Here is a 15,088-nt window from a genome sequence, read left to right on the forward strand (position 1 = left end):
GCGTATGAATAGAATATTTCCAAATGCATCAGTAAAAAATATTACGCCTATTTAATGCAACCTTTGCTTTTAATAGATCGCAAGGCAGCATACAACTGATCTAAACATTTGGAAATGATAACTTTGTCATCCATAGCCTTTAGGATGTACTGCGGATCACAAAAATGTCCAAATGATGGTTTAGAAACTTGGGAACCAGGCTTGAGTTATCAGTGTGGCCCTATCACCTGGACATATTGGAAAAACTATCTTCACACCTAGAATAAAAACCTCCTAGGCTTCTGTCATAACTGTCAATTTATAAAATAATAATAATTACCGGGCAGTTTTGAAAATAACTAATCCTGTCCGAATCGTCCTCTGGAATAACGGACATTCTGAAGTAATAATTACATAATCAACTTTCTCTAGTAATACTAGTCCCATACAAATAGGTCTCTGGTCAAGGGCATGTAATACATACATGTAATACATACATGTGTCACATGAAGAGAGCAAGGGTTGAGGGAATAGGGAATGTTTTTCCTAAACAAATGAGGGATTATGATAACATAACTTTACAGTCAGAAATTGCAGCTTCAGCGACACGGACAGCACGATAAACACTTTGATGTTCAATGGTGTTCACTGCAGCAGGGAGGAGAGTAACCTGATTTTTTTTTTTTGTTGCTGTTTTTCTTTTGTTTTTTTACACAGCGGCACAATCGAATCAAATGCCGGTCGGACTCCCTCTTGTCATTTGTGTGTCTTAATTATTTAATCAAACAGTGTGCATAACCTCTCTGGGATCGTTCGGGACGCTAGCATCCCACCTCGCCAACAGCCAGTGAAATTGCAGGGCGCCAAATTCAAAACAACAGAAATCTCATAATTAAAATTCCTCAACCGTACAAGTATTTTACACCATTTTAAAGATCCACTTCTCGTTAATCCAACCACAGTGTCCGATTTCAAAAAGGCTTTTCGGCAAAAGCAGAACATATCATTCAGCCATTTTCCAACCAAAGAGAGGTGTCACAAAAAGCAGAAATATAGATAAAATGAATCACTAACCTTTGACGATCTTCATCAGATGACACTCCCAGGACTCAAAGTTAGACAATACATGTATGTTTTGTTCGATTAAGTTCATATTTATATCCAGAAACGCCTCCAAAATATCTGGAGAAATTGCAGAGAGCCACATCAAATAACAGAAATACTCATCATAAACTTTGAAAGATACATGCTTTACATAGAACTAAAGAGAAACTTGTTCTTAATCCAATCGCTGTGTCAGATTTCAAAAAAGCTTTATGGCAAAAGCACAATATTCAATAATCTGAGAACGGGTTCAGTCACAAAAGCAAGCCATACGGGGGCGGCAGGGTAGCCTAGTGGTTAGAGCGTTGGACTAGTAACCGAAAGGTTGCAAGTTCAAATCCCCAAGCTGACAAGGTACAAATCTGTCGTTCTGCCCCTGAACAGGCAGTTAACCCACTGTTCATAGGCCGTCATTGAAAATAAGAATTTGTTCTTAACTGACTTGCCTAGTTAAATAAACAAAAGTCATAAATGAGTCAGTCACCTTATTCATCCAAGCTACTCAATACTGCCCCCGTCACCAACAAGTTAAAGCATCAGATGAGCTCAGTGAACGTAGTTGATTTGATGAAAACACACAGAAATACACATTTGAAAATGTTGACCAATCGATTGGAACAAACGACTCTTGGTCGACCAATATTTTATTGTTGTCAGGGACAGCCCTGGCTGGGATATACGTGAACAAGGGGACATTCGGGTTGGGGCATTAAAACCTGTTAAAAAGAAAGGCATGTGGTGCATTATGATATTTTGGTCATTGTGGCTAGGCAGACTGACATTGTGGCCTATGGTGGTGTGCAGTGTAGGTCTGTTTGCATAGACAAAGTGACAGTCTGACACTGACCTGTGTCGTGTCTGGTTAATGTGATGTGATCCTGGCACAGTGTGGTGGGCATGCTGACACTGGGTGTCTGGCCTCTAGATTTGGGCCAGGGGAAACTGGAGCCTGCTATGTGACCAGACTAAAAGGATGCTGCTCTACCTTAAAAAGAGCTGGCTTATATTCTTCCCTGCCTTGCCCAGTGTTTGGATTCATCTCCTTGCTGCCTCTTGTGATGGGAGAAAACATTTTATACAGTTATCAGCGTATTATTTTGGGTGGGGACTAGGAAAGGAATCCACTCCTACACTATTGAAATGTGGCCCATGACTGTATGCCCTTTAGCCCCAGTCAGACAGAACACCAGGACCTAGTGTCTGTAGGGCTGTACACTGAACTGCGACCCTGCTTGCCCTTTCCCCTCTGGCTGTGACTTCATAGACACATTAGACGGTCTGCTGTGGAAGGAGAGTCACTGTTGTTCCATAGAGAGAGTTGCCTCAACAGGATGGTGCTCATTAGGGCATGCAACAGATTATTGTAATTTTTTTAACTGGCTGGTTTGGTAACCAGTTCATAATAGCAATAAGGCACCTCGGTGGTTTGTGTTTTGTGTCAAAATATCACGGCTAAGGGCTCTGCATTGCATCGTGCCTACGAACAGCCCTTATACCACACCCACTCGGGGCTTTATTGCTTAACTATACCATTCTGCAAAATACACAGATTTGCATCTTGTATACTGTATAATTTCCACCATCTAATGGTTAATCAGGGTCCGTTTGAAACAGATTTGCCTTTCCTCTTGATTGGTGAAGCATAGCTTTGCTTCATTTATAAGCATATACAAGGCTTCTATTGAGACTCTGGGAAAACAAAATCTCATTTAGACATGCAGCCATGGCACATAAACGACATACATTTTTTTGATTTTTTTTTTAGGTGTGGTATGACATTTGCCATATTTCTTCCAGCCCAATATCATAACCTACCACATGATTTACAGATAACCTATGAGTTTATTTAGCGAATGCTGGCAAATACAGAAAATAGACAGACCACACACTGTCACTTGGGGCAGAGCACTGAGCAGTCAAGCAGTCACTACCTGTCGCTGTCAAACCAATCAGCTATTTACATGGTCAGGAGGGAACAAGGGAAGTATCCAATCACCTGCCTTTTGTGTGAGCCGATGAGCCAATCAGAGGTGTAATTTAGGGGCTGCTGTTGCCGTAGTGAGACAGGCAGGAGAGTGAGTCATCCTTTGTGTGGGGCTTATTTTAGAGCATTGCTCTTTCAGGAAGTGTGTGTTTTTTTGTGTGTGTCTCTCTCTATGTGTGTGTGCGACTGACTGTGTCTTGAGATTCCTGACTTTAATCCTAGTAGTTCTACAAGCTTCCCACAATAAATTGGGTGAATTTTGGCCCATTCCTCCTGACAGAGCTGGTGTAACGGAGTCAGGTGTGTAGGCCTCCTTGCTTGCACACACTTTTTCAGTTCTGCCCACAGATTTTCCACAGATTTTCTATAGGATTTAAGTTAGGGCTTTGTGATGGCCACTCCAATACCTTGACTGTGCTGTCCTTATGCCATTTTGTCACAACTTTGGAAGTATGCTTGGGGTTGTTGTCCATTTGGAAGACCCATTTGCGACCAAGCTTTAACTTCCGGACTGATGTCTTGAGATGTTGCTTCAATATATCCAAATAATATTCCTCCCTCATGATGCCATCTATTATGTGAGGTGCACCAGTCCCTCCTGCAGCAAAGCACCCCCACAACATGATGCTGCCACCCCCATGTTTCACGGTTGGGATGGTGTTCTTCGGCTTGCAAGCCCCCCTTTTCCTCCAAACATAACGATGGCCAAACAGTTTTATTTTTGTTTCATCAGACCAGTTGGCATTTTCCAAAAAGTATGATCTTTGTCCCCATGTGCAGTTGCAAACCATAGTCTGGCTTCTTCCTCCTTCCTCAATATAGGATTGTTTTACTGTGGATATAGATACTTGTGTACCAGTTTCCTCCAGCATCTTCACAAGGTCCTTTGCTGTTGTTCTGGGATTGATTTGCACTTTTCGCACCAAAGTACGTTCACCTCTAGGAGACAGAACACGTCCCCTTCCTGAGCGGTATGACAGCTGCGTGGTCCCATGGTGTTTATACTTGGGTACTATTGTTTGTACAGATGAACGTGGTACCTTCAGGCATTTGAAAATTGTTCCCAAGGATGAACCAGACTTGTGGAGGTCTGCAATTCTTTTTCTGAGGTCTTGGCTGATTTCTTTTGATTTTCCCATGATGTCAAGCAAAGAGGCTCTGAGTTTGACGGTAGGCCTTGAAATACATCCACAGGTACACCTTCGATTGACCCAAATGATGTCAATTAGCCTATCAGAAGCTTCTAAAGCCATGACATCATTTTATGGAATTTTCCAAGCTGTTTAAAGGCACAGTCAACTTAGACCCAACTTAGACCTTAAACTTCTGACCCACTGGAATTGTGATACAGTGAAATAATCTGTCTGTAAACGGTTACAAATTACTTGTCATGCTCAAAGTAGATGTACTAACTGACATGCCAAAACTATAGTTTGTTAACAAGTCATTTGTGGAGTGGTTGAAAAACGTGTTTTAATGACTCCATCCTAAGTGTATGTAAACTTCCGACTTCAACTTTATACAAAACATTTTAGAACACCTGCTCTTTCCATTTCATAGACTGACTAGGGGAATCCAGGTGAACGCTATGATCCCTTACTTGTTAAATCAACTTCAATCAGTGTCGATGAAGGAGAGGAGACCGGTTGAAGATGGAGTTATGAGTGTAATTATGCCGTTCAGAGGGTGAATTGGCAAGACAAACAGGGGATTTGAACGGGGTATGGTAGTAGTTGACAGGCGCACCAGTTCGGGTCAAGAACTGCAACACTGCTGGGCTTTTCATGCTCAACAGTTTCCGATGTGTATAAAGAATGGTCCAACACTCAAAGGACATTAAGCCAACTTGACACAACTGTGGGAAGCATTGGCGTCAACATGTTCCACGGGGATGCTGGCACGCTTTTGACACCTTGTAGAGTACATACCCAGACAAATTGAGGCTGTTCTGAGGGCAAAAGGGAGGACTGGGGGAGGGCACGCAACTCAATATTAGGACGCTGTTCTTAATATATTAAACACTGTGTAAATGTGATTCTTTTCGTGGTTCATTGAAGACATCTGCAGCGACGGATTCATAGAGAAAGTGTGATATCCCATTGCCCTCACTAGAACAGTCATCTGTTCCTCTGTTGTCCTGCCAAGAAAAACAACTATCTGACTCCCTTGATGTTAAGTCTAGCTTGTGTCTCTCTGCCAGATCATACAGTAACTGTTTTTCCTCTTTTTTTCCCCCCCTCTCTCTCACTGTCTGTCTGGCCTGCTTAGTCACACAGCAAGGCCTGGGTTGTTTTCATTAGGCACACAATGGAAAGTATGTTTTGCAACGGAATACGAAAATTAGCCTTTCTTTTTGGTCCAGGTAGCCCCTCAGCATTTCAGTCCATTTTCTTCCTTTTGGTGCCTAATGAACAAGAACCATGTTACATTGTGATCACGCCAAAGGAATTGATACATGCTTCTAACCTCCTCGGCCCACTGTCCCTAGTCTGACTCATACTCTAAATGTGTGTGTTTGTTTGTTTGTTTGTTTCAGAAGGACGAGGTGTATCTCAACCTGGTTCTGGACTACGTTCCTGAGACTGTGTACAGAGTTGCTAGACACTACAGCCGAGCCAAGCAGACCCTCCCCATGGTCTATGTGAAGGTAAGACCCCCTCGAGTCTATCGCTTCATCAAGAGACTGCTCTCTATGTTCATTTAGATCAGTGTTTCGCAACTGCAGTCGAGCACCCAACATCACACATTTTTGTTGTATGCAGTGCGGTCCAACGCACTGCATCGCAGAGCGAGAGGCGTCACTACAGACCCGTGTTCGATCCCAGGCTTTGACGCGACCGGGAGACACAAGGGGTCGCACAATTGGCCCACTGGGTTGGCTGGCCGGGATGTCCTTGTCCCATCGCGCTCTAGCGACTCCTTGTGGTGGGTCTAGTGCATGCACGCTGACTTCGGTCGCCAGCTGTAGGGTGTTTCCTCTGACACATTGGTGCATTTTTGGTCAATTGTGCAGTGTGTCAAGAAGCAATACGGCTTGGCGGGGTCGTGTTTCGGGGGACGCATGGCTATCGACCTTCGCCTATCCCAAGTCCGTACAGGAGTTGCACCGATGGGACAAGACTGTAACCACCAATTGGGGAGAAAAAGGGGTTAAAATAGAAGTGTTTGCCCAGTACTGTAGAACCTACAGAATAGTCCCACGCAGTGTGGGATGGTTGTGTCTGGCCAGGCAGACGGACTCCTTTGGGCATTTCCCTCCCATCCTCCTCACCATGCTGTCCTGCGTCATCGTGCAGCGGCCAGTTGAGATTGCGTCAGCGGCCTTATTATAGCGCCCCCGCTGTCTCTGCCTTTCCAACTTGCCACTTAAGGAAGTGGAAGTAGTGGTATAAACAAAAGACTGGAGTCTGAGCCAGGGCCCGCTAGCTGGGGCTTTCTGGGGGATTTGAACACTGGCACACTGTTATTTTTAGCACATTGAATACGAGGGAGCAGGAATTGCCTCTACTCTATAGTCCTACCACTCATGTCACTATGTGTAGCTAGCTTAGCGCATGTACTAAGTTGTGTATGTCCACATCTCTCTCTCTGCAGATGTACATGTACCAGCTCTTCCGGAGCTTGGCCTACATCCATTCCTTTGGGATCTGCCATCGGGACATCAAGCCCCAGAACCTGCTGCTGGACCCGGAGACAGCCGTGCTCAAGCTCTGTGACTTTGGCAGGTGGGCTGGAACATTTGAAATACAATGGAGCCATATTGATGGAGGAAGCAAGGATTTGACAGCTAATAATGTTTTCAGACATAGACCCAACCTAGCCCAGCTCATAGAATATAATTACTAGAATGGACAAAGTCCCCCAGGCTCACACAACAACAATTTGCTGTGGTCTGGGCCTGAGTTCTAGCTGTGTCTGAAAACGTTACTTGCTTTGTTACCCTGCTTCCTCCATTCCTTTTTCCTTTGAGAGGAATTGAGGAAACTACGAATTGGTATACATAAAAGAAAAAGCCGTTTCAAGTCTCAAATCCTCCTTTTGACTGTCCTTACCCACCATCTTTCCTTCCTGCCTTCCTTCCTTGGTTATCTTTGGCAGTGCGAAGCAGCTGGTCCGTGGTGAGCCCAATGTGTCCTACATCTGCTCACGGTACTACAGAGCCCCAGAGCTCATCTTTGGGGCCACTGACTACACCTCCAGCATAGGTACGCTTCTACTAACACCTTACACTGACTACACCGCCCACTACTAACACCTTACACTGGCTACACCGCCCACTACTAACACCTTACACTGGCTACACCTCCCACTACTAACACCTTACACTGACTACCCCTCCCACTACTAACACCTTACACTGACTACCCCTCCCACTACTAACACCTTACACTGGCTACACCTCCCACTACTAACACCTTACACTGATTACACCTCCCACTACTAACACCTTACACTGACTACACCTCCCACTACTAACACCTTACACTGACTACACCTCCCACTACTAACACCTTACACTGACTACACCTCCCACTACTAACACCTTACACTGACTACCCCTCCCACTACTAACACCTTACACTGATTACACCTCCCACTACTAACACCTTACACTGATTACACCTCCCACTACTAACACCTTACACTGACTACTCCTCCCACTACTAACACCTTACACTGATTACACCTCCCACTACTAACACCTTACACTGGCTACACCTCCCACTACTAACACCTTACACTGGCTACACCTCCCACTACTAACACCTTACACTGGCTACACCTCCCACTACTAACACCTTACACTGATTACACCTCCCACTACTAACACCTTACACTGATTACACCTCCCACTACTAACACCTTACACTGATTACACCTCCCACTACTAACACCTTACACTGACTACACCTCCCACTACTAACACCTTACACTGATTACACCTCCCACTACTAACACCTTACACTGATTACACCTCCCACTACTAACACCTTACACTGATTACACCTCCCACTACTAACACCTTACACTGATTACACCTCCCACTACTAACACCTTACACTGACTACACCTCCCACTACTAACACCTTACACTGACTACACCTCCCACTACTAACACCTTACACTGACTACACCTCCCACTACTAACACCTTACACTGGCTACACCTCCCACTACTAACACCTTACACTGACTACACCTCCCACTACTAACACCTTACACTGACTACACCTCCCACTACTAACACCTTACACTGACTACACCTCCCACTACTAACACCTTACACTGACTACACCTCCCACTACTAACACCTTACACTGACTACACCTCCCACTACTAACACCTTACACTGACTACACCTCCCACTACTAACACCTTACACTGGCTACACCTCCCACTACTAACACCTTACACTGACTACCCTCCCTACTAACACCTAACACCTCCACTACACTGATTACACCTCCCACTACTAACACCTTCCACTGACTACCCCTCCCACTACTAACACCTTACACTGACTACACCTCCCACTACTAACACCTTACACTGACTACACCTCCCACTACTAACACCTTACACTGACTACACCTCCCACTACTAACACCTTACACTGACTACACCTCCCACTACTAACACCTTACACTGACTACACCTCCCACTACTAACACCTTACACTGGCTACACCTCCCACTACTAACACCTTACACTGACTACACCTCCCACTACTAACACCTTACACTGACTACACCTCCCACTACTAACACCTTACACTGGCTACCCCTCCCACTTCTAACACCTTACACTGATTACACCTCCCACTACTAACACCTTACACTGATTACACCTCCCACTACTAACACCTTACACTGATTACACCTCCCACTACTAACACCTTACACTGATTACACCTCCCACTACTAACACCTTACACTGACTACCCCTCCCACTACTAACACCTTACACTGATTACACCTCCCACTACTAACACCTTCCACTGACTACCCCTCCCACTACTAACACCTTACACTGACTACCCCTCCCACTACTAACACCTTACACTGATTACACCTCCCACTACTAACACCTTACACTGACTACACCTCCCACTACTAACACCTTACACTGACTACCCCTCCCACTACTAACACCTTACACTGATTACACCTCCCACTACTAACACCTTACACTGACTACCCCTCCCACTACTAACACCTTACACTGATTACACCTCCCACTACTAACACCTTACACTGACTACACCTCCCACTACTAACACCTTACACTGACTACACCTCCCACTACTAACTCCTTACACTGACTACACCTCCCACTACTAACGCCTTACACTGACTACACCTCCCACTACTAACGCCTTACACTGACTACACCTCCCACTACTAACACCTTACACTGACTACACCTCCCACTACTAACACCTTACACTGACTACACCTCCCACTACTAGTGTGTGTGTGTGTGTGTGTGTCCTCACAGTATTTCTCCATCCTCTGCAGATGTATGGTCCGCTGGCTGCGTTCTAGCAGAACTGTTGCTAGGGCAACCCATTTTTCCCGGTGACAGTGGGGTGGATCAGCTGGTGGAGATCATCAAGGTAAAAACACCTGCCTTCAAATGTCAACAGACAGACGGTAAGCCGGACCGTCACCCAAAGGAATGCACAGAGATACCATGACGAGATCTTGAGGCCCATTCTTGTGCCATTCATCTGCCGCCATCACCTCATGTTTCAGCATGATACGGCATGGCCCCATGTCACGAGCATCTGTACACAATTCCTGGATAACTGAAAATGTCCCAGTTCATCCATGGCCTGCATACTCACCACACATGTTACCCATTGAGCATGTTTGGGATGCTCTGGATCAACGTGTATGACGGCTCGTTTCAGTTCTCACCAATATCCAGCAACTTCGCACAGCCATTATAGAGGAGTGGGACAACATTACACAGGCCACAATCAAAAGCCAACTATGGGAAGGAGATGTGTGAATGAGATGTGTGCATAAGTTTAAATGGTGGTCACAGACACTGACTGGTTTTCTGATCCACGTCCCTACCTTTTTATTTTAATGTATCTGTAAGCAGCACATGCATATCTGTATTCCCAGTCATGTGAAATCCATAGATTACGGACTAATTTATTTATTTAAATTGACTTATTTCCTTATATGATCTGTAACTTAGGTAAGTCTTTCAAATTTTAGCATGCTGCGTTTATATTTTTGTTCAGTGTACATATTGTACATAAAACATAAAATATTTGTTATATAGTGGCATATAAAATATTGATGAAACAAATTATTTTCAGGACACTCTTAAAATTAATGATCAAGCAAAGCAAAACAAAACCTGTATGCGAATATTTGAAGATATTATCTCATCACTTTTTTGTAAGTACTTTTCCCAGAATGTATCCCTCAAGTTGACCATAGAGCAATTATTGGTGGAAATATAATTTGCTATTCTAAGCACTAAGGTTAAAAGAAATGTGATATATTCTTTGCTATCTATGTTCTATGACTGAGTGGAATTTCTTTGAATTTTGCTGAATTAAATATATTTCCTATCACTCAAATTCTACATCCTGTAGAGTGTGGCCAATCCAACTAGAATTTCAACTGATGAGTTGAATGGGAGTCCATTCCCAAATTCTGAATTAAGAACAACCTTGGTGGCATTGTAACTAATATAATGAGTGATTAACTTCTGTTTTGTACTCAGTACACACCTGATACTTCAAATGTACATAGTTGTACGTATCGATGGGAAACGGTTCCTCTGTCCCCGTGTCTCCCCAGGTTCTCGGCACTCCCACTCGGGAGCAGATCCGAGAGATGAATCCCAACTACACTGAGTTTAAGTTCCCTCAGATCAAGGCACACCCATGGACTAAGGTGAGTCAACAGGTACAGGAACCGTTTTTTACTATTTTAAAATCTGTCGCCTACATCTGAGTGTCTCTCTTTCTCTCTGTGTGTGTGTCTCGTCTTCATATCTCACTCATGCATCAGTGAACTCAGTGTGTGTTCTTGAGATGTTAAACACTCCCACGGTCACCAGCCCCAGGGGCAAGCAGAGGAACAGCAGTGTACGCACAAACCCTCACATAAGAGCTCGTTCTAGAATCTGCAGGTTGAACAGCATGTGCAGGACTCCCAATGTGCCGCACCACATTGGTGGAAAAAGGGACAGCTGGTCCAAATTCTCTGCCTATTGCGCTCCCCATAGGCTCCAACCCTTCAGTGTTTCCACAACTGAAGGGTTGGCTAAGTATCCCACATTACAAATCTGCACACATCGAAGGGTTACATGCTGACCACACCGCTCGCGTCGCTAAATAAATGTACACGTGCATGTTATTCAATCATTGCTCGCGCGCGTCATCGAGGGCTGCATGGCCAGGCGAGGTTAAGTTTGTTTTGATATTTCAACCTGCGTGTCCTGATCGCTTCTGGTGTGGGTGAACAAAATCAGCTTTCACGCAATGGCGCATGCCTGCAGTTTGGTCAGCATGTTAGGGATACTGGTAGGGAGCTAATTGGGACCGGAATATTTGTCCCACGATTTTACACCAGCTCTCCCCGCTGCAAGAGACAATTTATGCTTGATCTGAAAATGTGGTCAGAGATGCCGTTTGGCGGGTGTGGCCAAATTGAGCTCCGTACCGCATCTCTTTGCGCATCTCAAATTCTGTAACAATGCGGAGGGCTCCGTATGTCTCCGCATTGACATGATTGGTTGACTGCAGGTGAGGGCGGGAGGTCCTGTATAAACACAAACTCACTTCCTTCAAAACAGCTTTGGGCTGCTCGGTGAAGAGCAAGAAGTGTGAATGCCCTGACTTCTGCAGTGGCCATATCACCGTAAATGCTGCACGGCCAATGCCGAGATCGGGATTGACCATGCAGCACCTTTAAGATATGTTTACACTCCCTCTGGTGGTGTTCTTCTGCACTGCACTGTCCTCTGTCCTGTGAGTTTCTGAATAAAAGTGAATCTACAAGACATTTTCGGTCCCACTTTGAACAGTCACTTCAAAGGTTTAACGAAGCCTTTATAAACCCTTTATAAATGCTTCAGAATCAATTCATAGGATTTTGCCACATTTGGAAAAACACGATGTAAGAACCATATATAGATATATCTGGTTATATAGATATGTCTTGTCTTTATATGCAGTGCTTATGAAGACTTAAAGAATGCTAAGTAGGCTTTGTAAAATTGTTTAAAGTGTGGAGCAAGATTTTAAAACCCCGTCAGGATTTTGCACAGGCACTATATAATGTTTAGCAGGTGTAGGGTGAAGTTGTCTCTGGATGCTGATCTTTGGTCAGTTTTGCATATTCCCCACTAATGCTTAAGACTAGGATTGTGGGAAGCTGATCCTAGATCTGTACCTAAGGTAATCTTCACCCAGGAGCTTTAGCTGACATGTCACCTCTAACCTGTGTCATTGACCGGTTTCAGCCTTGTGTGATTGGCTCTCAGGTGTTCCGGCCGCGCACGCCCCCTGAGGCCATCGCTCTGTGCTCGCGTCTGCTGGAGTACACGCCCACAGCGCGCTTCACGCCCCTGGAGGCCTGTGCCCACACCTTTTTCGACGAGCTCCGGGACCCCAACCTCAAGCTGCCCAATGGGCGCGAGAAGCCCCTGCTCTTCAACTTCTCCACACAGGGTATGGATGGAGCTCATACACAGCTCTGTATCTCCTACAGAATTACTAGAACGGACAAAGACCCTCAGACCACTGCAATTTGACTGGAACACTCACGGGGACCACTCAATATGGATGCCAGTTGACTCATCACAGAACTTTGACTTGAATAGGAATTTTATTTCTATACATGCCAAATTTGACTACTGATTAGCATGGTGGTTGGTAAAGGGGAATGTGACTATTAGTCCATTAGATGATTATGATTTAAATTTGACTACTGATTAGCATGGTGGTTGGTAAAGAGGAATGTGACTATTAGTCCATTAGATGATTATGATTTAAATTTGACTACTGATTAGCATGGTGGTTGGTAAAGGGGAATGTGACTATTAGTCCATTAGATGATTATGATTTAAATGTGACTACTGATTAGCATGGTGGTTGGTAAAGGGGAATGTGACTATTAGTAGGAATTAATAGGAATTAATAGGAATTCTAGATTTAACTTTGGATTGGAGATGTTTGCTATGGGTCTGGAAAGAGGGTTTATTGTCTAACCAGACACCTAAGTATTTGTAGTTGTCCACGTATTCTAAGTCAGAGCCGTCCAGAGTAGTGATGTTGGACAGGCGGGCAGGTGCAGGTAGCGATCGGTTGAAGAGCATGCATTTAGTTTTACTTGTATTTAAGAGCAATTGGAGGCCACGGAAGGAGAGATGTATGGCATTGAAGCTTGCCTGGAGGGTTGTTAACACAGTGTCCAAAGAAGGGCCAGAAGTATTACAGAATGGTGTCGTCTGCGTAGAGGTGGATCAGAGACTCACCAGCAGCAAGAGCGACCTCATTGATGTATACAGAGAAGAGAGTCGGTCCAAGAATTGAACCCTGTGGCACCCCCATAGACTGCCAGAGGTCCAGACAGCAGACCCTCCGATTTGACACACTGAACTCTATCAGAGAAGTAGTTGGTGAACCAGGCGAGGTAATCATTTGAGAAACCAAGGCTGTCGAGTCTGCCGATGAGGATGTGGTGATTGACAGAGTCGAAAGCCTTGGCCAGGTCAATGAATACGGCTGCACAGTAATGTTTCTTATCGATGGCGGTTAAGATATCGTTTAGGACCTTGAGCGTGGCTGAGGTGCACCCATGACCAGCTCTGAAACCAGATTGCATAGCAGAGAAGGTATGGTGAGATTCGAAATGGTTGGTAATCTGTTTGTTGACTTGGCTTTCGAAGACCTTAGAAAGGCATGGTAGGATAGATATAGGTCTGTAGCAGTTTGGGTCAAGAGTGTCCCCCCCTTTGAAGACTGGGATGACCGCAGCTGCTTTCCAATCTTTGGGAATCTCAGACGACACGAAAGAGAGGTTGAACAGGCTAGTAATAGGGGTGGCAGCAATTTTGGCAGATAATTTTAGAAAGAAAGGGTCCAGATTGTCTAGCCCGGCTGATTTGTAGGGGTCTAGATTTTGCAGCTCTTTCAGAACATCAGCTGAACGGATTTGGGAGAAGGAGAATTGGGGAAGGCTTGGGCGAGTTGCTGTGGGGGGGTGCAGTGCTGTTGACCGGGGTAGGCGTAGCCAGGTGGAAAGCATGGCCAGCCGTAGAAAAATGCTTCTTGAAATTCTCAATTATGGTGGATTTATCAGTGGTGACACGAAACACTATATTCAGTGCAGTGGGCAGCTGGGAGGAGGTGTTCTTATTCTCTATGGACTTTAGTGTCCCAGAACTTTTTTGAGTTAGTGTTGCAGGAAGCAAATTTCTGCTTGAAAAAGCTAGCCTTGGCTTTTCTAACTGCCTGTGTATAATGGTTTCTAGGTTCCCTGAACAGCTGCATATCACGGGGGCTGTCTATAGGTAACTGTAGTTGGGTCTGTGGTTGTAAATGGTAGAATGTGTGTCTATAGGTAACTGTAGTTGGGTCTGGGGTTGTAAATGGTAGAGTGTGTATCTATAGGTAACTGTATTTGGGTCGTTGGGTCTGTGGTTGTAAATGGTAGAATGTGTGTCTATAGGTAACTGCAGTTGGGTCTGTGGTTGTAAATGGTAGAATGTGTGTCTATAGGTAACTGTAGTTGGGTCTGTGGTTGTAAATGGTAGAATGTGTGTCTATAGGTAACTGTAGTTGGGTCTGTGGTTGTAAATGGTAGAATGTGTGTCTATAGGTAACTGTAGTTGGGTCTATGGTTGTAAATGGTAGAATGTGTGTCTATAGGTAACTGTAGTTGGGTCTGTGGTTGTAAATGGTAGAATGTGTGTCTATAGGTAACTGTAGTTGGGTCTGTGGTTGTAAATGGTAGAATGTGTGTCTATAGGTAACTGTAGTTGGGTCTGT

The 15,088-nt window shown here is 44.7% G+C and overlaps 1 protein-coding gene and 1 long non-coding RNA gene across 5 annotated transcripts in view; both read left to right on the plus strand.

Annotated features, from left to right (window-relative positions):
- LOC118370158 (glycogen synthase kinase-3 beta-like) overlaps positions 1 to 15,088 on the plus strand; it is a 56,761-nt gene that overhangs the window by 34,856 nt on the left and 6,817 nt on the right. The window contains exons 4-9 of one of the 4 annotated variants that reach the window (XM_052499074.1): positions 5,604 to 5,714; positions 6,662 to 6,792; positions 7,166 to 7,272; positions 9,585 to 9,682; positions 10,890 to 10,997; positions 12,559 to 12,766. In XM_052499074.1, coding sequence (XP_052355034.1) covers positions 5,604 to 5,714; positions 6,662 to 6,792; positions 7,166 to 7,272; positions 9,585 to 9,682; positions 10,890 to 10,997; positions 12,559 to 12,766 — 763 coding nt within the window. The remainder of the gene's footprint in view (positions 1 to 5,603; positions 5,715 to 6,661; positions 6,793 to 7,165; positions 7,273 to 9,584; positions 9,683 to 10,889; positions 10,998 to 12,558; positions 12,767 to 15,088) is intronic. The other 3 variants (XM_052499076.1, XM_052499075.1, XM_052499077.1) reach the window with 3 other exon arrangements.
- Positions 12,778 to 15,088, plus strand: part of LOC127916658 (uncharacterized) — a 2,435-nt gene continuing 124 nt past the window's right edge. The window contains exons 1-3 of the long non-coding RNA XR_008095459.1: positions 12,778 to 14,660; positions 14,819 to 14,918; positions 14,969 to 15,088. The exon at positions 14,969 to 15,088 is cut by the window's right edge and continues 124 nt beyond it. This is a non-coding gene — a long non-coding RNA (uncharacterized LOC127916658). The remainder of the gene's footprint in view (positions 14,661 to 14,818; positions 14,919 to 14,968) is intronic.

Source organism: Oncorhynchus keta, chromosome 37, assembly GCF_023373465.1.
Source record: "Oncorhynchus keta strain PuntledgeMale-10-30-2019 chromosome 37, Oket_V2, whole genome shotgun sequence".
NCBI lineage: Eukaryota > Metazoa > Chordata > Actinopteri > Salmoniformes > Salmonidae > Oncorhynchus > Oncorhynchus keta.